The sequence below is a fragment of the Pundamilia nyererei genome, unplaced genomic scaffold (assembly GCF_000239375.1).
Source record: "Pundamilia nyererei isolate P.nyererei 1_Seehausen unplaced genomic scaffold, PunNye1.0 scaffold00001, whole genome shotgun sequence".
NCBI classification, from domain to species: Eukaryota; Metazoa; Chordata; class Actinopteri; order Cichliformes; family Cichlidae; genus Pundamilia; species Pundamilia nyererei.
The window spans coordinates 9,484,320-9,506,192 of NW_005187402.1; the positions used below are offsets into that span (position 1 = coordinate 9,484,320).

At 40.6% G+C, this 21,873-nt stretch overlaps 4 protein-coding genes across 6 annotated transcripts in view; 1 reads left to right on the forward strand and 3 right to left on the reverse strand.

Moving 5' to 3' along the window:
- Positions 1-2,173: 2,173 nt before the first annotated feature.
- On the reverse strand, positions 2,174-7,057 carry LOC102211808 (uncharacterized). The gene is made up of 11 exons (XM_005719747.1): positions 6,860-7,057; positions 5,991-6,165; positions 4,403-5,899; positions 4,229-4,321; positions 4,030-4,134; positions 3,791-3,900; positions 3,517-3,708; positions 3,261-3,423; positions 3,008-3,173; positions 2,737-2,831; positions 2,174-2,655 (listed from the first exon to the last, which is right to left on the reverse strand). Exons 2-11 carry the CDS (start codon positions 6,145-6,147, stop codon positions 2,570-2,572), a joined length of 2,664 nt encoding a protein of 887 aa, XP_005719804.1. The 5' UTR covers positions 6,148-6,165; positions 6,860-7,057; the 3' UTR covers positions 2,174-2,569.
- Positions 7,058-7,212: 155 nt separating this feature from the next.
- Positions 7,213-11,206, forward strand: irg1l (immunoresponsive gene 1, like). The gene is made up of 6 exons (XM_005719748.1): positions 7,213-7,313; positions 7,807-7,861; positions 8,005-8,192; positions 8,490-8,582; positions 9,132-9,337; positions 9,866-11,206. The coding sequence occupies exons 1-6, from the start codon at positions 7,296-7,298 to the stop codon at positions 10,791-10,793; spliced, it is 1,488 nt and encodes a 495-aa protein (XP_005719805.1). The 5' UTR covers positions 7,213-7,295; the 3' UTR covers positions 10,794-11,206.
- A 3,997-nt stretch (positions 11,207-15,203) lies between these two features.
- glod5 (glyoxalase domain containing 5) lies at positions 15,204-17,022 on the reverse strand. Its single transcript, XM_005719749.2, has 4 exons — positions 16,750-17,022; positions 16,202-16,357; positions 15,827-15,982; positions 15,204-15,698 (listed from the first exon to the last, which is right to left on the reverse strand). The coding sequence occupies exons 1-4, from the start codon at positions 16,804-16,806 to the stop codon at positions 15,555-15,557; spliced, it is 513 nt and encodes a 170-aa protein (XP_005719806.1). The 5' UTR covers positions 16,807-17,022; the 3' UTR covers positions 15,204-15,554.
- A 1,408-nt stretch (positions 17,023-18,430) lies between these two features.
- rlim (ring finger protein, LIM domain interacting) overlaps positions 18,431-21,873 on the reverse strand; it is a 9,274-nt gene continuing 5,831 nt past the window's right edge. For all 3 annotated transcript variants that reach the window (XM_013908591.1, XM_013908589.1, XM_013908590.1), the window contains exon 5: positions 18,431-21,873. In XM_013908591.1, coding sequence (XP_013764045.1) covers positions 20,257-21,873 — 1,617 coding nt within the window. In that variant the 3' untranslated portion in view covers positions 18,431-20,256.

A 21,873-nucleotide genomic window follows, 5' to 3' on the forward strand; every position in this document is an offset into this window, starting at 1 on the left:
ATCACACTCCCCAAGCGTACTCTATACCCCAGGTCTAGGTACCCTTGCCCCTGGAGGGGGAAACTGCACCCAGACCCAGGTAGTGTTACCCTCTTCCCTGGGGTAGAAAAAAGCAGACCGCCCCGACTCCACAGCAGCAGGGAGGCCCCACATTCCAGACCCCAGTCGGACGGTTTCAATTTTAAACATGTTTATGTTTGTACTACTGTGTCATGAACTAGCCTTCATTTATTTTTATTTTTTCTGAAAAATAAGCAGCAGGTGCAGCAATTTATTGAAAAATAAATGGAAATGTAGTATGTAAGCCAAAAATAGAATTTGTAAAATTCTAACAAGCTTGAAAGTCAATATTTGCTTTGAACATCTTTATTGTTCAGCAAACCCTGAACTCACTCAGGCAGGCTCTCTTGTTTCTTGCTATCTTTATGTTGTCTTCAGGAATAGTTCTCTGGGCTTCTTGAAGGACATTCAAAGCTCTTCTCTGGATGTTGGCAGTCTTTTTGTCCCTTCTCTGTCAAGATGATCCCACACTTCTTCAATAATGTTGGGGTCTGGGCACTGGGGAGGCCAGTCTATGACTAATAGTTATGTGGTCTGTGTTCTGTTCAGGTATGTTTTTACTGCAGTGTGTTGTGGATCACTGACAAAGATCTCCAACTGACAACCACCATGATACGGCCTCCATTGTGTTTAACAGGTGACTGTAGACACTCAATGTTGTAGCTCTCTCCTCTTTCCATGTTCTCCTCCTTCCCTTTTTAAAAAATGATTTCCTGAAAGACAATCTTCCAATAAGACTGCATGATGACGTATGATTCACAGGTCAGTGTTAATTGGCTTAACGAATAAAAGAAAATATTCCTCTGTATATGGTCAAGTACAAAAGCCTCCTAACCTCTAACCTCGGAAAAACCAGGCAATGTACAAAGACAAACTTTGAAAGACCTTCAAAAAAAAAATATTGCTCAAGAGCACTTTAAAAAATGACGATAAATTTTCTCTCTTTGGAAGCAAAATATAAAGAGATAAGAAAATGAGGCTTTTGCACACACTACCATAGCTGCACAATTCATGTTTTTGATCAAGAGAAAGCAAAAAGTGACAGCTTGCTTGAAGCAATGAACATAATAATGTATATTCTATAGACAAGTGCCCAAATGTTTTACACAAGCCGTCTTGACATGTTTTTGAAAAACTGTCAGCTTGTTGGACGCTTGAACGGTTTCTTTTCAGCCTCCTTTCAAATGACACCATTGTACCATTACTCATGAGGCTTCAGTCAACGTTAGATGGATCCACTGCAGGGCCAGATCTATATCTCAGGTCCTGTGTCAGGTCATTGCTGGATTTTCTTTCTTATTTTTTAAGGATGTAACTTTCAGATGTTGCTCATCTGTTGTAGTTTTCTACTAATAGCTCTTTAGAAATCACTTTATTGACACATAAGAGACAATTTCCTGCCTTCTAGGCTATGTTATCATTAGCATTTTTCATAGCATTTAACTGAAAAAAAAGAGGGCAAATGATATGTTTTTCCAACTAATTTCCAACTGCTACTCTAGCAACAAACTGCCCAAAGTAGAATGGATTCTTTGGAAAGTTGTCTGTTATGTGTAGACGCAACACTGGTTCATCCAGTTAGATGACTTTTTAAATGCTGGAATGATTCATTCACAGAAAAAAAGTCATTCCTTTGAACATGGTCAGGTACAAGAGCTGAACTGAAAATGAGTAAAAAGGCAGCTAATGTCCAAAGAAAAACATTGGAAGACCTTCAGACAGCCTGGAGAACTAAAAACTGGTCACTTAGGGCCGCTTTAAAGACAGTGGCCAGAAAGCCTTGCTCATTGGAAGCAAAATATAAGGAAATGAAGGGTGGCTCAAGACTTTTGCAAAGTGTTCATTTATATTCATGACTATTTCTGTATCGAGAAGTAAAACTTGGTGCATATCGGTTCAGTCTCTGCTTCAGTAAAGGATCTTTCTAAAAATCTGTTTGTTTTCTCTTAATGCTGAATAATAAAAACAGGTCAAAATGCTTTAAATATATATATAATAATATATGACTATGGAATATTAACAACAGCATGAAGACAACATCAGTTTATGTATTTATTTATTTCAGCATAATTAATTAAACATAAAGAACTTAAATACATATACATACCCAAGAAAAGAATATAGTTTAAATACATATATACAGGTTTAAAATTATTAGGCAAACAACAATTTTACATATATGTGTGTTACTATAACTGTAGTTAGCATATAAATAATTTTTATAGAGGCACATGCGAGACATGTTATCTTCATGAAGCTGTAGTATCACAGCAGATTCTTCATCCGCATACAATTTCAAGATAAAGTTCCTACTACAGCTAATAGATGGTACAGATGGAGTTTTTATTGTAACATATACCCATACATCCACAATTACAACTACATAAAAAAAGCTTGAATAAGAGCATTGAGAGTATTGAAAAGAAAGAGACAGAATGACAGATAAAGCTGCTGATCCTGAAGGCAACCATTCAAGCATGTGCTCCCTTAAAGAAAAGAATCATAACAATCACAACATAGTGCTTTTTATTCGCTCAAAGATCTGGCAAACTTTAACTGCAGGGACACAGCCTTCTCTCACAATGGTGATGGTGCCTGCAGAAAGAGTGAGATAAGTTAGATGGTGCTTCATAAAACACCCAAATTTGAATTTTATGTGACTTCTTTTGTGTTCACCTTCATCAATCTTCAAGCAGTTAACCACAGTGGAAGCAACAACTTCATTAGAGTCTCCATCACAGAGAACTCCTTGGATCTTGTGTCCGAGTCGACTGTGCCAGAAAAGGGAGGGTAAATGAGTGGTTAGCAATAATCTATTACTAATACTCCACATTGTAAAATAAATAATTTGTCACTTTTCTACAGAAACATTTGCTGTAAAGGGGCTACACATACTGTCACAGGTTAGATCAGTCCACTACTTTGTAAGCTGTTTGCAAGCTCTTACTCAATGACCATGCTGTGGTGGGTGCTGTCTGCCTCTCCACTTGGATTGGCTGAGGTGATAGCAAGCGGTCCAGTAATATTACACAAGTGGCCGGTAACTGTGTGGTCAGGGACACGAATCATGATGCTGTCCCGAGTCCCAACACGGTCATAAGCTGGTCCCACTCCTACACAGACAGATTGAGCTGAGGTGAGTGCTGATAAATGACACAGATTCCAGTAGCACCATATTTACGCTGCACTACAAAGTTTACCGAGTTGGAACAGCCAGTCTCCTTTCTTGACAATGCAGCTGATGCCTCCGGGATACACATTCCTCATAAACTCCCAGAGCAGAGGACTGAAAGGAGGCTTGGCTGCCACCAGCTGTTCCACGCTAGAAATGCAAACACATATGGGCTTCTCGGCTGGTCTGTCCTGGAACAGGTTATAGATTGCAGATTAATAAGCCTTATACATTACAGACACGTGAATATTGAATTAATTTGCCAATCTTTTAACGACTCTTACTTTAATATTGTATATTTTTTCAATGGCCTGAGGATTTTTGCAGGATGCAGCTAGGGCGTACACGGTGTCTGTCGGAATGCCGCATACTCCTCCTTCCTCCAGAATTCCAGCGATCTTCAAGAGACCGCTGGTAAGTCGTGAGCTGGCTATCGGACATGGCAGCTCTGGCGATGTTTCCTGCTTCTTTACCTCCTAAGATAGGACACAGTGGAGAGGGCATGTTTAAAAAACTGACTTTGAGAAGGAGCACAAAGTCAGTTTCATCTCTGCTTACCTTTAGTAAGGGAGGACCCATAGGTATGAGTCTCTCTGAGAAGATGCCGCTCACCAGTGTTGCCAGAATGCCATATACACAAATTATTGCCACCAGTGCAAGCATGGCAACTGTAAAAAAAAACCCCAAAAAAAACAGAGTTTTAGAAATAATCAGCTTGACAGTCTCTATAACATTTTATATCATTTTTAATCAAAAGTGAATCCTATGTTTAAAAATGAGGCTTTATCTATACTTACTTTCCAGCCTATATGGCAGTCGCTGGAGGGTGGAGAGCAGGAAACAGACAAGAGCAACTTCCATCACAGTCGTCAGAAGCAGCAAAACCAGGTTCTTATAGGCAGCTAACACACACAGACACATAAAAAAATCCTTCTTGAAAGAAATAATCCAATCAACAAATCTTCTATTGAGACTAACAGGGAATTTTAATCTTACCAATCAACATGAGGAAACCATTAATGACCAGGAGGGCAATGGCTCCTGCTGTGAAAGCATAAGCTGCCCCTGTGGAGAGCTGAAGCAGGGTACCTAGAAAAAAAATAACCTGGGTTAAGAATCTTTTCTAAATCAGAAAGAGAAATGTCCACACTAGTGTTTGTACTGGCATACCTGCGAATCGAAACCAGGTCCATGTCGCCCATACTCCCACATAGATGGACGAGATGACTGACCCAAACCGACCACCACCTGTGACTTGCAACCTGCTGACGTAAGCCTGGATGATCGCTCCAGAGATCAGGACCCAAGGGATGGTCAGATGAAGGAACGTGGGATTCATACTGGACAACTTAGAATGAATAGCTGACAGAGCTGCGACCCCATTTAAAAAGTAAAACAGAACATCGGAGGTCTGGTCAGTGTGGGGCACCATCTCGCTGCCTACTTGTTGGGACTTGCCCCACTTCAAAGCCTTCTTCATATTTGCAGTGGAGACAGGCTGCTTCCCTACAGGGATTAGTAACTTTTCTGCTATACTGTTGACGAGACGTGCAAAGGTGCCATAGATGGAGACTGCGGTAAACAGAGCGCAAGCTACACCAAAGAAGATGTAGTAACCCTCAAGTGGAATCTGGGGTACTGTTGAAACTGTGACTAGGACAAAAAGCATGTTGTGGATCAGTTCTAGGATGTCCATATTCAGACTTCCCACACACAGAATCAAGCCTGCCACCACAAAGAACCAGTTTCCCACCATTGCTTCTCTAGCAGAGCCTACTTCGCTCTTATTTCCGATCAGAGTAAACGCCACAAACTCACCCCAAGCCTTAATCAGCCAATATGTGGCATGAAATCCAAACTTTGTAGTGTGGTAGCAGTCTTGGCGCAGATGGGCATAGTAGCTAGAGAACAATTGGGCGAATGAGATGATTGAGACCCAGGCAGCTCCTAAACCAAATGACTTCATGTACCCGAAGCTGTAGAAAGCAAAGATGAAAGGAGCTACAGAGTCACAGAAGAAACCCAACGCCATGGGTTCAGCATATTTGGTGTTTTTCTTCTTCTCTTGGCCAATGCTCTGGGCACTTGCTGAGTTTCCGATTCCTAAGAGAAGAACATTAAAGAGGGGGGTCCCAAAGCCTTTGAGGGCTAGACGTTGGGTCAAACCTTTGAGGAGCAGTACAGCTGAACCGTAGATGGCAAAGATCAAAATGAGCAACTCCAGGACCCCGGATACTATGAGAGCCCAGGAGCTTGCTACTATACCCACTGCTTCAAAGATTAAAGTGGCAGTGATGGCCCCAAAAACAAAAGGCATGATGTAATTGACTGTGGCAGAGCAAAATGCCAGGAGAAAGGACAGTAAAATGTAGGGGATCAGACCCGCAATGGCTGACTCTTTTATGGACAGGAAGAAATAGCCACCTGGTATCTCTGCGGAGCCATTCAGAAATATGTTGGTCATGAGGTCAGTGGACAGAGATAAATTGCTTGTCTGATTTGTTGTTTGATTGTCAGAGACACCAGAGTAGATTCGGGTCGCCCCATAACTAGCCCAAAGAGCAGCATAGCCAATAAAGGCAGTGCCACTCAGGTGATCGTATTTTCTAAAGGAAAGTAGCCCGGCAATAAGTTGGCATATACCTCCAATCAGGATGAGATGAACACCTGTTAAATAAAATAAAAATGACTTAGCTAACTCTTCCTTTTTTCTTTTTCCTTTTTTACATTATTATAGCTGATTGTCAAAAATATGTACCTGCAAGTATGTTCTCCACCCCATATGCTTCTTTGCCAGTGTGAGCTGTATTGAAATTCTGCAGAAGTACGAGGAATGCACTGATCCCATTGGCTAGCATGCCCAGTACTCCTGGTTCCCCATAGAAACTGGCAGGAAACCCTTCTAGTGTTGCCATGATAGTTTTGCTGTCAATCTACAGATGTGCAACGAAGCAAACAATGCAAATCATTCAAAACACATTTCAGAATCTGTCTTAATCTTCTTTTTATCTGGCTAATGTAATGTAGTGTTAAAACAACTTAAACATTGTGGAAAAACACATAAATAAATGAATAAAAATTCTAAATAATTATTAATAGATTCATGAGTCATTTTCACATTTATAAAAATAGAAAGAAAAGTAAATTATAATGATTAGAAATATTCCAAAAATACACTATAAAGCATACTGAATCACACAACTTCACTTACATCTTGTTAATTAACTATAGTTAGACTAAAACAATATGTAACTCACCAAACATTTAAGGCTGAGGGACTGTCATTACAAGTTCTCCTAAAGGCAGCAGAGACACACAGAGAACTCGTATTTAACTTTCCTGCTCCAGTAACTGGAAAATTGTCACTGAGCACTAACAGGGAATTTTATTCATATCTAATGAAAAACATTTACTGAATATTTAACAGAAAACAGGATCTGTTAGATCAATTAGATAGTGTCATTTAGCTCATATTTAACTTTAAATGGTTACATATTTTTTAACCAAGTAAAGCTATTTAGCTCATGTAAAAACATCATCTTAATCAGTCCAGCTTTTTACGTTGTAGCTGGGTTACACGTTCCTCTAAATAATAAAGTAATAAAGAAAGTGAAAATAAAGTCCTACCTGGCAGAGAATCTTAGAAAGATGAACAGGCAAACTCTTCTGAAGCAGGAATGACAGTTTGACATAAATAAGGCTTTGCTACATGTAGGAGGAGTTGCTGTAATTTCCCCTGTCCCAAAGCCCTTAGATGTGACATCATCTTTGCACTTTTGACAGTAAAGTAAACCTTTCCTCCTCCTCCTGCTGTGACGATGGTGACGTTGAAGACGTTGCCCACAGTGGAAATTCCTTTTTTTTAATGATAAGTCTTTGTTATGGATATGCCTGCCCTTCCCTGTTCCTTTGAGTCAGGTATGAGGTTAGACTATATAAGGCAGGTATCGTCTCACACTTAGAAGCATCAGCATCCCTGACAAAGTGCTGCTGGTAAAACTGCTGCATTGAGAAGAGAGAGAAAGAAGGACAGTCAACTTGACAGAAACACCAGACTGGAACCATGATTTCAACTGTAAAGGTAAAAGTTAAAAGTTATTTTTGTATTACTATTTTTAGTAGAAAACATTATAGTCATAAGTCCAATCAACTTAATTTAATTAAGTTAAGTCTTAATTTAAAATTGTCTGGCAGACTTAATTCAGTCTAGTAAATAAGAAAAACATAAATCCTAATATCATATTTTTGCAGTGAGTAGTTGTTTCTCTGAGTAGACAGCAGAGTGATACTTAAATGAGCTCTTGGTAAATTTTCAGCAGGTTAGTCATGCTGTCTTACACCTGTTACAGCAGCATCGTGTCAGCACAACAGCTCTTTCAAAAAAAAAGTCACACGGGCTGAGTTCTACTCATTGCAGTAATGCCGATGTCCACTGAGACTTTAACAAAGCCAGAGTAGAAAATAACTGTCTCTAGAGCACGTAATAGATCTGAGATGTTTTAAAAAGAAAGTACAATGCGTGTTAATTTCAGCATGGGTGTTCCTAATGATATTCTGCGCTCTTTGTCCTGTAGAAAGCTATTAGACCTGTGTGGGCTGCCAGAGCAATCCATAAATCTGCTGTGGAAGGTAAAACCTTTGTTGTGTTTCATTCTGTCAGTTCACCAGGAAACATATTTCTCTGTTTCACATTTTCCTTTTGCTTAGTCCAGACCGTGTGTTTTTTTTTCCCCCATTGCATTCTTCTTTCATTCATTCATTCCTCTCTGCAGTCTTGAAGCAGCCAGCGCCCGAAGACACAGTCACAGCCAGTTTTGGGAAGTTTATCAGTGAAATAAAGCCTCAGCATCTATCCCCTGTAGTGCTGCACCGTAGTAAAAGAATGGTGCTGGACAACATTGGAGTTGGGCTGATCGGAAGCACAACAGATGTGTTTGAACTGGCCCTCCAGCACTGCCAGGTGAGTTGGGGAAAGGGATTAAAAATAAAGGTTTCTTATTAATGTTTCCTCCCATATAAGGCAGTGAGACAGGTGAAAGCAGAAGCCTCACCTTTTATTTTATTATTTTTCATTTTCTTTCTGATGATTTTTTTAGTTTAGGTGCTTGTCATATAACTTACAAAGAAACCTGTTGAGGTCCCATTGTTATTTAAAGCTTTTAAACGTTTAGTTTGTGTGTGTTTGTGTGTGTGACTGTGTACACTAAGAGTGTCAAATGTTGCATTGTGCTTACCTGTCTCCGTCGCTTCCCCTCAGAACATGTACGCTCCTGGTGACACCAGCTCTGTGTATGGACACAGGGGCATCAGACTCTCCCCGATACTGGCAGCTTTTGTCAACGGAGTGGCGGTGAGTATGAATAAATGGAACAGATGTGTCAGCATGCACCAGGCAATTTCACATGCACAGAAACCCGTACCACTCCTAAAAAGTTGTCTGTGTGTGAGCTCAGTTTTTGGTCCAATCCTGGACGGTAAACAAAAGCAGGACTTGGTGGAAAATCCCAAAAATTTCCATCATTACATCAGGACATCTGCAAACATTGCTTTTTAAAGATGCCATCAGGGTGCCAAGCTCATTTCTATAGCCTGTGTTAGTCTCAGACAGTAAAAGATTGTAAAGTGAGAGGAGTTTCTAATGAAAAACCGCCTGTGACTGAGTTTAGCCAGGAAGAGTATGCGCACTAAAAATAATCATTTGGGTGTAGAGAGCTAAATTACATCATTTGAGCACAAACACGATGCTTGGTACTGGGTCATATCTCTAACAGCAAGCACCTGTTTTTGCCATCAGCTCAGGAAATGTATCAGTAGCCATCTAATTAATTTTAACATTAAACTAATGCTGTGCTGGGCTTTGATGTCCTATCATTTGATCATTAAAATCTTTTTGGTTCAGACTCACTCCATGGACTTTGATGATACATGGCACCCTGCCACTCACCCCTCCGGAGCTGTCCTTCCTGCTGTGATAGCTCTCAGTGACATGATGCCAGCTAACAATAAGCCCAGTGGCCTGGACTTCTTACTGGCTTTCAATGTTGGCATTGAGATTCAAGGCCGACTACTGAGGTTCTCTAATGAGGCCCACAATATCCCCAAGAGGTGAGTGCTTTAGAGCTCTATAGCTACATTACAGTATGCTACCCTTAACTGATTGCATCATTGATATTAGTTTAGTTTCTCATTGACGATTCTGCATAAATGACTCTGGCTCTGCTGATCTCTACCCTGCAGTTTCCAAGCAGGCTGCGGAGGTGTAATGCACGCTCTATGAATTGTGTCAACAAGCTCTAAAAGGCGTCTTTTCATGCTCATGCGGGGACAGCTGAGACTCTGTGTGTAGTTTTAGCACTGCTTAGCCATGTGGAGCAGAATATGACAGAGGACTCTTTTTGCCATGTGCTTACACCCTCAAATGTGTCACCACATTATGTGCTTGTTGATGACTAAAATGACTAAAAACCTCTTACCACTCATGAAATGAGCTGAGTTACACAAGTGAGAGGCTGTTTGGAAAAACAAGCTTTCACACAGGAGCTCTATTATGACCATTACGATATGTAGCACCCATTTAAAATTTAAAAACATCTAACCAAAGTTTCTGTTTCTTTCTGATGAATTTTCCAACAGGTTCCACCCTCCTAGTGTGGTAGGCACCATGGGAAGTGCTGCTGCGTGTGCACGCCTCTTATCTCTGGACCCCATCGAGAGCAGTCATGCATTGGCTATAGCTGCTTCTCTAGCAGGAGCCCCAATGGCTAATGCTGCCACTCAGTCCAAACCCCTCCACATTGGCAATGCCTCCCGTTTGGGCCTAGAAGCAGCTCTGCTGGCCTCCAGAGGCTTAGAGGCAAGTCCTTTGGTCCTAGATGCTGTTGCAGGGGTAGCCGGCTTCAGTGCTTTTTATGAAGATTATGTACCACAGCCTTTACAATCGCCCGGTAATGACAGCCATATGTTCCTGCTGGAGGAACAGGACATAGGCTTCAAACGCTTCCCTGCTCATCTGGGGATGCACTGGGTGGCAGATGCTGCAGCCTCAGTCCATAAGATTCTCGTTGGAGTTGGCCCTGGCACTGTCTCCCCAGCTCAGGTGGAGGACATCCTGCTCAGAGTCCCCAAATCGAAGTACATAAACAGACCTTTTCCAGAGTCTGAGCACGAGGCACGCCACTCCTTCCAGTTCAATGCTTGCACTGCTCTCCTGGATGGAGAAGTGACTGTGCAGTCCTTCACCCCCGCTGCCATGAGCCGCCCTGACCTGCACGCTCTGCTGAGCCGTGTTCGCCTGGAGCATCCCAATGACAACCCCGCTAATTTCAACCGCATGTACGGTGAAGTCCAGCTAACCCTGGTTGGGGGCGACACTGTGAAGGGACGCTGCAACACCTTCTACGGTCACTGGCGCAATCCACTGTCCAACGACAGCCTGAGGAAGAAGTTCAGGAGCAACGCAGAGGTGGTGCTTCCCTCAGAGAAGGTCGAGCGGCTGATTGAAGTGGTGGAGGACCTGGACCAGCTCAGGGACTGCAGGAACCTTCTCTCACAACTGCAATAGACTTTGGTTTTGTTGGAGTTACACAGTAGCCTAACAGCAACACAAATATTCTTGCACATAAAAATATTCAAATCAAAATATGAAAAAATCTACATGTTGAGCCATCTGACAATTTTAATATTGTAATATAGACATATATTGTTATTATCTCGGTTCATGAAAAAAATCAGTATTTTGAGATAAGAAGTTGCATTACAAAGGGAACATTAGGTGGATTCTATATATTGAATGCTTTCCAGTATTGCTGCTGTATATACAATGCATTAAGAGTTGTGCTTTTCCAAACAATGGATTCCTAAACAGCCTAAAAGGTTGTTGCTTTTAATCTATATGTCTGCTTCTATTGTCATTCAAAGAAGACAATTTCAGTATTTCTGTTTGTGTGTTTTCATCTAAATAAATAAAATTACAAAAAATGCAAAAAGGCATTGTCTGACATGTTCTGTGTTACATATCCCAGAGGTGCTTAAAGAGTCAGCTAGCTAATGATGCAATAAAGTAGAGCCTTACTGGTTTGTCAATAAATGAATCACACCCATTAGATAGTTCAAATACATGTTGTAGTATCTGATTATTTGATTATAAGAAGAAATATGCACATATACTTCAAATGAAACCATCAGAACATCTACAGAGTGAAAGAAAAAGTTGATAGCTGGTTTTGTCTTTCAAGTGTGTTTATTTGGAGTGCAAACATAAAGATGTGATAAAATGCGAAATAGTGCTGGGAAATGCTGTGCTGGTTTCCTCGTTCCTGCTCCTTGAGCTTATGTGTGTTTAATGACGCGTCCACTTCAGTCTCACACAATGAACTGGAATAAACTTGAGTTTGGGTCGTAAATGAATAATTCACAAATTAAAACAAATCAAATTGAGATTAATGAAGAAGAAAAGAAAAGGGACTTTTAAGTTAATCTTTAAACTTAGCTAACAGTACCAACTTATTACCTTTGGTGCAATTTCAGTGGTTTCCCCGATTTCATAAACCTTTGTCTGGTATTCAACCTCTTATGCATTCATATTCATATTCATCCATGTTCTTTCACCTATTCAGTTTAGGGTTGCAGGGTTACAGGGGTGAGGGGATTGCATCCTTGCATAGAGCAAGAAAGGGTACTTACACCTGAACAGGTTGTCGGTTCAATAGGGTCTTATATCACTGATAAACAGTTTCATGACAGACAACTGTGTTTTATTTATGTAAATCTTTCTTTAACTGTGAGCACGCAACAGAATTTTTAACATTTTTGCTTTATAAGACGAAGGCTGGATAATGCTCTTCTATTTTTTTTCCTTTAGTAGCTATTTTTTCCCTTTAGTAGCTATTAATGTGAGGACTAAACATGTGTCCAAAAATGTGCTGATGCAAGCAAATAATTGCCAACAAAAAGAACTATTAGTGAGGTGGGAAAGACTTTGAGATTGGCAGATAAAGACTTACATTCCTAACTGCTGTGTTGGCCTTTCACAACTGAAAAAAAAAAGTTGAGAGTTTGCTAACACTCGTTGGAGCTGATATTATGAACTGCTGGATACGTTTGTTTTATAGTAACACAGAAGCATAGCAACAACACAAATATTCTTGCACATAAATATATTTAAATCAAAATATGAAAGAAAAATCTACATTTTGCATATTGCAGTGCTCAAATATAGCAAAATACATTTTGAGCCATGTCACTATTTTTAATATTTGTAATATAGATGTATGTTAATATTATCTTGATTCATGAAGAAATCAATATTTTGAGATAATAAGTTTCATTACAAAGGGAACATAAGTGGGTTCTATCTAACGAATGCTTTCCTATATTGCTGCTGTATATACAATGTATTAAGAGTTAACAATGCTTTGTGCATTTCCGATCAATGGATTGCTAAACAGTGTAAAAGTTTGTTGGTTTTAATCTATATATCTGTTTCTATTGTTATTCAAAGAAGACAATTTCAGTATTTCTGTTTGTTTTCGTCTAAATAAAATTACAAAAAACGCAAAAAAGCATTGTCTGACTGTGTTACATATCCCAGAGGTGCTTAAAGAGTCCGCCAGCTAGTAATGCAATAAAGTAGAGCCTAACTGGTTTGTCAATAAATTAATCGCACCCATTAGATAATTTAAAAGCCAAATGCATGTTTTAGTATCTGATTTGATTATAAAAACAAATATGCTTGTGTACTTTAACTAACACTATCGGTTGAAGTACAGGTCATAAAATGTGCTGATGCAAGCAAATAATTGCCAAAAAAAAAGAACTATTAGTGAGATAGGAAAGACTTTGGGATTAACAGATATAGACTTTGTTACATTCTTAACTGCTGTGCTGGCCTTTCGCAACAGAAAAAAAAAAGTTTGTTGATGCATCATTCTTATATAACTACAATCCAGTCTAGCTGGTGAAGTGGATAAAAGACAGACAAAGTTAAAAAACTACACACAAATATTAACAGAGAATTTGTGTGTTTGAGGGGGTTATCATATGGAATAAATATCATAAAAAGATGTTATAAAACACGAAATAGTGCTGGGAAATATAGTTTTTTTCCCTCATACCTGGTCCTTGCGCTTATAAAGACAATATTACTGACATGAGCAATAACAATAATAAGGAAATGATAGAAGGAAGGAGCCCTGCGACAGACTGGCAACCTGTCCAGGGTGTACCCCGCCTCTCGCACTATGACAGCTGGGATAGGCTCCATTGTATCACACATCATTCATTATAATTCCATATACACTACACTGTTTCATCATGAAAAGGATTACAGCTAAAAATATCATCTACGATGAGGAAAACCCTTAATATGATGCAACATGAATTCTTTTGTATTGGGACACACTGATCAACAAGTCCGAGAACTCAAACACAATAAGCACGAATACCACAGGTTTAGCTATTATACTTTTTACACCCACATCAAAACAGACAATATAACGGTGATGCAACATCAACCCTCCCCACGCTCATCGATACTGCTTCTGTTGTCAGGTAGCAGAGGGGGTGTTTACAAGTGGGTTATCTGTGTCATCAGTGGGCCTTTTCCTTGACAACAAAACAAAAAAACTAGAACAATGAGCATTCATGCTAAAGGTTTAAAAATCAGTGGAAGACAATAAAAGCAAACGTCACTAGTCAAGAAGATTTTCAGGAACAAGGTGAATTACTATAACTAAAGGCAAACTTCCCTGTAAAACTGAAATGTAACACAGCCCTTGTATATTTACTACTCCATGAACTCTAAGCATGAATTACTGGTGTGCAGTTTTGGGTTGCAGCAACTGGCGTGTCATCTGTAGTGTCTTGTTACAGACATGAAAAGAAATCACACGTTTAAATGCTTTGAATGGGGAAAAAAATGAGAATATAAAAGATGATAATAGCTGTGGCACCACTACCAGAACTGAATTTGTATTTATTTGTTAATAAAGTTTTTTTTTACTTATAACGTCCTTGTGATTGTTCTTCACTAAATCATAGAAACGTGTAAAATAATAATAATAATAATAATCTAAACAAAAGCTAAAGAGGCAAAGTGCATGATGTACTTTGTGCCACTGCCAAAACTCTTGGCCATAACTGTAGCTCATATGCCATGTTTAAATGGGACATTGTGTATGTCTGAAGCAACAATAAAGAATATAACATATTCTTTATTGTTATATAACATATGTGAGCCAAAAAATGGTCTCACTGTGGGGTTGAAAAGCTAGAGAAAGGGCTTACCTGTTCATGAAAGGGCTTCAATATTATGTCATATACAGTTCAGTATACAGCAGTAATTTTAGCAATTCAATATAAGCTGCCAGAAGAGCTCCAAAACTCTTCTGGCATTAACATCAGCACAAACACAGCACTCTGGGTGCTTCATGGTGTGGATTTCCGTGGCCAAGCAGCTGCAGATGCAACGTGAAAGTGCCACAGTACTTTAGTTCATACAGCGCTTTTTTAGGTAGGGTTTTTCAAATGTTTTGGCCATTTCAGTGTTTTGGCTCTTTGATAAATCAACACTGACTACATAATGTCGACATCAGACCTTTTTGTAATTCTTCTCCAACAAAATAATCTGATTAGATGCCTTATGTTAGTGTGCCGTAACTATCGATTTACTGCGATCTCACAGCCTCTACCACAGCACACTTATAAAATGGTTTTAGTACTACTCTTGCATGTAAATAACTTAAATCCCAGGATTTTATTTTTCACTCTTAAACTAATGTGCAGCTAAACACTGCATTGCTGAGTAATGCAGCTGTAGTGCTGCATTAATAAATGGCTTAAGAACTCATAGTGACAAAAACAACACAAGAAATGGTAACAGAAGGAGCAGATATTTTTCTTGTTTCCAAATATTTTATTTAAAAAAAAAAAAAAAAAAAAAAAAAAAAGCAGAAATCCAACAGAGCCTTTGGTGCACTTTATAACCTTTTATTTTCCTCTGCAAAGCAATGTCACAGACAGAGTTATATAAAAACCGTCACAAGCGCCCATTTAAACTTGTGGATAAACATCCTCTGGTAGTATTCTTCACTTTTTCTACTAAACTGTGCCTGCACTGCCTCGTCTAAACACAACTAAAACAGAAACTTAAGCAGAGCTGAACACCCACACCCTGTCCTAATGACTCATAACAGACTCTAAAATAACAGCTTAAACTAAATACAATTATAGTAAAAGCAATAATTTTGCGTTGTATACCAGACTAGAATGAGTTTGGTGGGCTGGTGAGTTGTTTGACATGTCAGTAACCAAGGCCAAAGAAGTATCAAGAAGAGTCCTTTTCTGTTGACTGGTTATAGTTTGACACTTCAATAAGATTTTGGTCAGGATCTCTAAAGTACAGTGAGTTGATGGTCCCCACAGCCCCCGTCCTCTCCACGGGACCCTCTTCAATCTTGACTCCACAAGCCTGCAAGAGGAGAAAAGGACACAGACCATTTTAACAAGCCCTGATTTTTTTCCTAACTTCCTTTCCTCAAAATGGTTACATAATGTGACCTGTAAAATCAAAACCACTTAAGGAATTGTGTGAACTACCTTAAGATGAGCAGCTACTTCAGCTAGAGGGGTTTTGGTTATGAGGCACAAGTCTGCAGAGCCGGAGGTTGGATGCTTAGCTTTTGGTTCAAACTCCTGCCCCCGCTGGTGAAGGTTAAACTTCTGCTGCCCAAAGCTCAGAGCCTTGCGGTTTCCCTTGAAAATGCAGATAAGATGTGAGTGGGTGTACAGAAGACTCCAGGCTCAAGACTCACAATCAAAGCATGCCACCTAGTGGACATTTTTTTAAAAACCATGGCAGTTCACTTTTTCTACTGCAATGCAATTATTTTTCATTATAATAAACAAGCGTATTTAATAGAAACATGCCCAACAGCATTAATAATAAAAGCAATGGGTTTTTACTGTGCATACCTTAAAAGTGACCACCTCCATGCCAAGAACTGAGCTGTAAAAACTGATTGTATCTGGCACACTTTTCACTGTAAGCACCAAATGATCCAGATGGCTCACTTCAACGGGACAGCTTCTTTTGTATTTGACTGTTCCTAGTGTTTGAAAGCTGGTAACCTACAAGAGAAAAGAGAACAAACTTTGATTTAGGAGTTGACTTTGTCGCCATGAATAGAAGTGGCTGTAGTTCAGCTGAGTGCGAACAGCGACGCTCCGTGGTGAGTGTGTGCTTCAGCCCGTAGACGTGTGAGAGGTGAAAGGAAGCACTGGTTTTAAAAATATCGATTTAGCTCTCGTAGCTTGTTAGCCCATATCCTTAGCTCGTCAATATAAACTCGAGCCACTTACACCATTAACCAACTTCACAATTCGGTTCCGTCGCTTCCCTAAAAACGGAAGTCTAAACTGTTTTTACGTCTAAACATCTGCAGCCTGCCAAAGTTTACGGGACAATAGTGGTGATAGGTGTGCACTGTTAGCCCTTTAGCCAGATAATAGCGCATTTTTACCTTCAGACAGCTCTTCTGAAACTGCCATAAACGACCTCCAGCTGCCCGGAGCGCCATCCTGCCGTAATGTGACAGCGGTAGGCTACTTCCTCGTTTTTTCCACTCGTGTCCTGTGAAACATTTACCACAGCACAATGGCCGTACGTTTATATGCTTGTCGAAACATGCAGTTTATACAGAGTGCATGGGCATAAACAAGGACCATTGTTTTTTGTCTGTCGGCTGGGATTCTGAGGGGTAATAACAACACTAATCGTTTGACAGGTACACCTGTGCAGGTACGGCTGCCCTGCCGTAAAGTGTAATCATGCGTTTAATGTAAATAATAGTCTGAGTTTTGTTATTGAGGTCATATTGATGTACTGCTTTCCTCTATTTAAATAAGGACAGTGCTCAGGGTAAACTACTAAGTACACTAAGCCCATCATTTAATGCACACATTACAATGCTCACACTATTCCACCTTTGTAACATTTGCAGTATTGAATTTCAAACAAAGGGGTCAGTTTTTTGGTTTGTGATATAGAGCCTGCTGACAGGCAGGCTCATGATCCATCTACTTGTTCTGATCACAGGGTACTTTAAAGATCTGCTCAGAGGCCCGTTAATAAATGACTGGCAAAGTACAACTAAAGTGCACTTTCTGACCATTTCATTATGTACACCTGTTCAAGTGCTTGTTAATGCAAATATCTAATCAGGCAATCACATGGCAGCTTTGCAGTGCAGTTAGGCGTATGGATATGGTCAAGATCACATGCTGAAGTTCAAGCCAAGCATCATAATCAGGAAGAACGGTATATAAGTGACTTGGAAAGTTGCATTGCTCTTTGTACCAGATGGGCTGATCTGAGTGTTTCTGATAATTGTCTGAAAAAGAGAAAATGTCCAGTGAGTCACAGTTTTCTGGGTGAAAAATACATAGTTAATGTCAGAGGTCAGAGGAGAATGGCTAGGCTGCTTTAGACTGATAAAGCCAATAGGAAGAGGATGAAGAAACTGAGGCTATAAGTCACACAACCTCACCAAAATTGGACAATAGATTTCAAAAATGTTGCCTGGTCTGATAAGTCTCGATTTCTCCTACGATAGTCAAATAGTAGGATGAGAATATGGCATAAATGCCATCAAAGCATGAATCAACAGTTTAACTGCCTCACATCAACAGTTCAGGCTGCTGCTGGTGCTGTAAGTGTGGGAAATATTTTCTTAACACACTTAGAACCCCTCAGTGCCAACTGAACATTGTTTCACTTGACCGTGTCCGTCCCTTTATGACCATGATGTACCAATCTTCAGAGGACTGCTTCCAACAGGGTAAGTACCGTGTCACAAAGCTCAGATCATCATAAACTGTTCGCTTTACTCAGATGGCATCCGCAGTCACTAGATCATAATCCAACAGAGCATTTTTTTGGATGTGGTGGAATGGGAGATTTGCATCATGGATGTGCAGCAGCTGAGTCTCACTGTCATGTCAATGACGATGCTAAAATCTCTTGAGAGATGTTTCTAGCACCTTATTGAATCTGTGCCATGAAGATGTAAGGCAGTTCTGGAGTCAAATTGGGGTGGGGGTCCATCAAGGTGTAACTAGTGAAGTGGCCAGTGACTACAGCTGTGGACGTGTTCATTTGATCAGACAGCCCAGTAAGTGTAGAGAATGCATACTGGCAAAGCATTTCATAGCATAACGACTTGTTTAATTCAGCGGTTAGTTTTCATTTAACACCCAGTTAACATACTGCACTGGATGGATCACAGAACAAGGCCAAAACTAAAGCATGGCCTATGAGGGAACATACATTGTTTACATGTTAATGGTATTCAACATCATCTTGCATTCAAACCTTTATGCTCCACACAGGGAAGTAATAGTTGTGGCTAAGACATCAAACAATAAAATAAGAAATGTGACAGGATGGCTTTAAGTGTTGCTTTTTTTTTTTCTTCCTTTAGCCAGTGTCCCTGTTCATCAACAGTGCTATTAAAACCTACAGAACTTCTAAATAAAATAAATTCAACACATAATGGGTAATAAGTCTTCATTTCCTTACTTTTACAATTGCATGTATTGCACACAGATATGGAGCATTTGCTCGTGAGGCAGGAGGGCACAGTGGTCAAGAAACTTGACTTTCCTATGAAGCAAAACCCAATGAACAATAATGGAGACTTTCCCACCCCAGACTTGGTATATATCAAACCTTTGGGGTAATAACTTAAGCTGCAACTTAAACATGAAGGTGGACTGAAAGGTAAAGAGATCTGTTGTGGCTTGAGCTGAGGAAGCAAGTCTGGATTGCCATTTTATTCAATCTGTGATTATTTCACTCTGCCAAGACCACAATTTATTTCATATTTAATTAATCCAATTGTTAGTAGAAAAAAAAGAATCGAGAAGAACAATAACACATGAAAGGATCACAACTGTGACATCATTTAGTATTAAAAGTAAATGTCCTTTTGCATCTGTGTCATGCCTGCTAATATTTTAGAGGTGGGGAACTCACAACTTGATACTGACAAAGCCTCCATTACCCATAATGAAAAAGCTTTCATTTTCTCATACGATTACATCTGGCATTACAATAATCAAGAAAGTAACAATACAATATTAATCCAAAACAGACTTTAACTTTTGGAGAAAAAAAAACAAAAAAACAAACAAACAAACAAAAACAAAAAAAACTAAAAAGTTCAACATTCTGGGTTTTTTTTCCCTCTGCGAGTTTATGGTATATCCCGCTCAAAACCAAACAAAGAAGAAAAAAAAGTGTTTTATTTAGGGTGAACAAGAATGGAGAGCACAAGTCACACTGTAAATTGCAAAACACTTTGTCCTCCATCCTTTGGACATCACAATCTGTAAATAATTCTGCTGTATACATTGTTAGCACCTAAACATTTAAAATCAAATTCAGAGAGTAATTGCAGACCATCATGACCCAGATCTTCAAACGAGTTCATTTACAATCCGAAACCAATTCAGTGATACAATGTATGATTCAAAATTATTTTACAAGCTTATTTACAGCTAATACTTTGAACTGGTGTAACTAGCAACTGTACCTATACCCAGCTAATGTTATACAAGGGGCCATTCGGGAGTTGAGAGAACAGATTTGAAGTGCCTGAACTACCTGCAAGTGTGCAGCATTTATAATCAGAGGATTTATTTTTATGAGATATCAGTCTACTTGTGCGCATGGCTTGATGCAACGCAACACTGCACAGCCACTACGGGTTGATAGACAGCATGCATCGCTTGTGCCCCACTTTGGACTGCAATAATAATAAATGTCTAACTAAAAACTAAATATTCTCCATCGTCACTGTAAGGAGCACCCCAAATAAAACCTGTTGTCTGCAATACGATCAAACTCACAAATAGTATGAAGGAAATACATTTCAACAGCAGAAACACGTTTTCTCACAGCCTCTTACAGACTTGGGAGATATTGGATTACTTCGGCTGAGACAAAAGGCCTTCAGTCTGTCAAAGCATTACACCACACTCTCTCTGTTGGCTGACACTAGGACAGCCCTGCGGCAAATGGGGCATGTGGAGTTTTCGGAGAGCCAGCGGTCTATGCAGTGCACATGGTACTCGTGAGAGCAGGGAAGCTTACGTAGCTTGTTCCCTTCTGCATACTCTGTTATGCACACACTGCAAGTCTTCAAGGCATCACTCTCTCCAAAGTTGCGCATGGAGAGGTTGTCAATCTGTTCTTTGGTCAGCCCCTGGGGCTGGTCTTCATCATCATCATTTAGTAGGAAGAAGTGAGCAAGTCGCAGGAAGGGCAGGGAGCTGGGCTCCTCCAGGCCGATAGGTGGTCTTGGTCGAGCCCTGCCACCAGTGGGAGGTGGACCAGTGGCAAGGCCTTCATCCATATCAGTTTCAACCGTCCTTCCTCTGCCTCCAGCAGCAACCGGTTGCTCGTCAACATCAGCAGCAGGAGCATCGGCAGGTGTAGCATCTGGATTATGGAGGGCTTCTATTTCTGCAGGAGCACTGGCTCCACGGTTTGAATCTGAAGAGTCAGAGTCAGAGTCCATGAGGTAGCCAAGCTCACCAAACCCAGTCATGATCTGCCGTATCATAGACTGGAGAGCCATTGAAGTTGCCTCTCCCAAACCTGCATCGGAGATTCTTCGGATGGGGATGCGAATAGTGCTGACGTAGGTCCTCACACCAGCACGCTCAGAGCGCGAGAAAGTCCTACGAAATCCACCACGTTCACTCTCATACATAAATGTGTTGTTTGAGTTCTGGGAGCGCGAGCGAGTACGACTGGCAATGCTGTCTCTTTGCCGATATTCACCTGGACGCACACGGCGCACCTGAAGGTCAAGCATAATAGTAGGGGGGCGACGCCCTGCTGCGCCCCCTTCGCCCCCAGAGGCTTCTACCTCCTGAGAGGCAACATTGTGGGCCTCTGGAATGGATTCTGCAACTGCCCTAGACTGCTGAGCATCTCCATCAGTGTGGCTTGGTCTTGAAAGAACATGCTGTCGAGTCCGTGAGCTACCCTCCACTTGAGGTACAGGGGGAGCACTGCTGGAAGAACTGGCACTTTGAGAGATGTAAGAATGCCGTGGATTAGGAAGTCCATCAAGTTGATCCAAGTTGAGAGGGGAGCGGCTCCTGGCTAAACGGGCCCGAGTCCTGCGTGGTTCTGGACTTCGGCTGCGGGGTCTCCTTTGCCCTCTGCGTGGAGAAGGACAGAGTGGTGGCTGCACTGGCAGGGGAGAAGGTGAGGTGGGAGATTCACTTACAAGCTCTTGTGAAACAACCTCTTCTAGTTCAGGCTCTGGTTCCACTATGACCGCCAACTCATCTACAACTGGTTCTTCTACCACTTCTGTCTCCATGGGAACTGGTGGTTCAGCATTTGCCACTATTTCTTGACCCTCTGGAGCTTGTTCTGGAGACTGTTCTGGAGACTGTTCTGGCAATTCTTCTGGAGGTTGCTCTGACCTATCTTCTGGCGATTGCTCTGATGATTCTTCTGGCGATTGCGATTCTTCTGGAGGTTGCTCTGATGATTCTTCTGGAGGTTGCTCTGATGATTCTTCTGGAGGTTGCTCTGATGATTCTTCTGGAGGTTGCTCTGATGATTC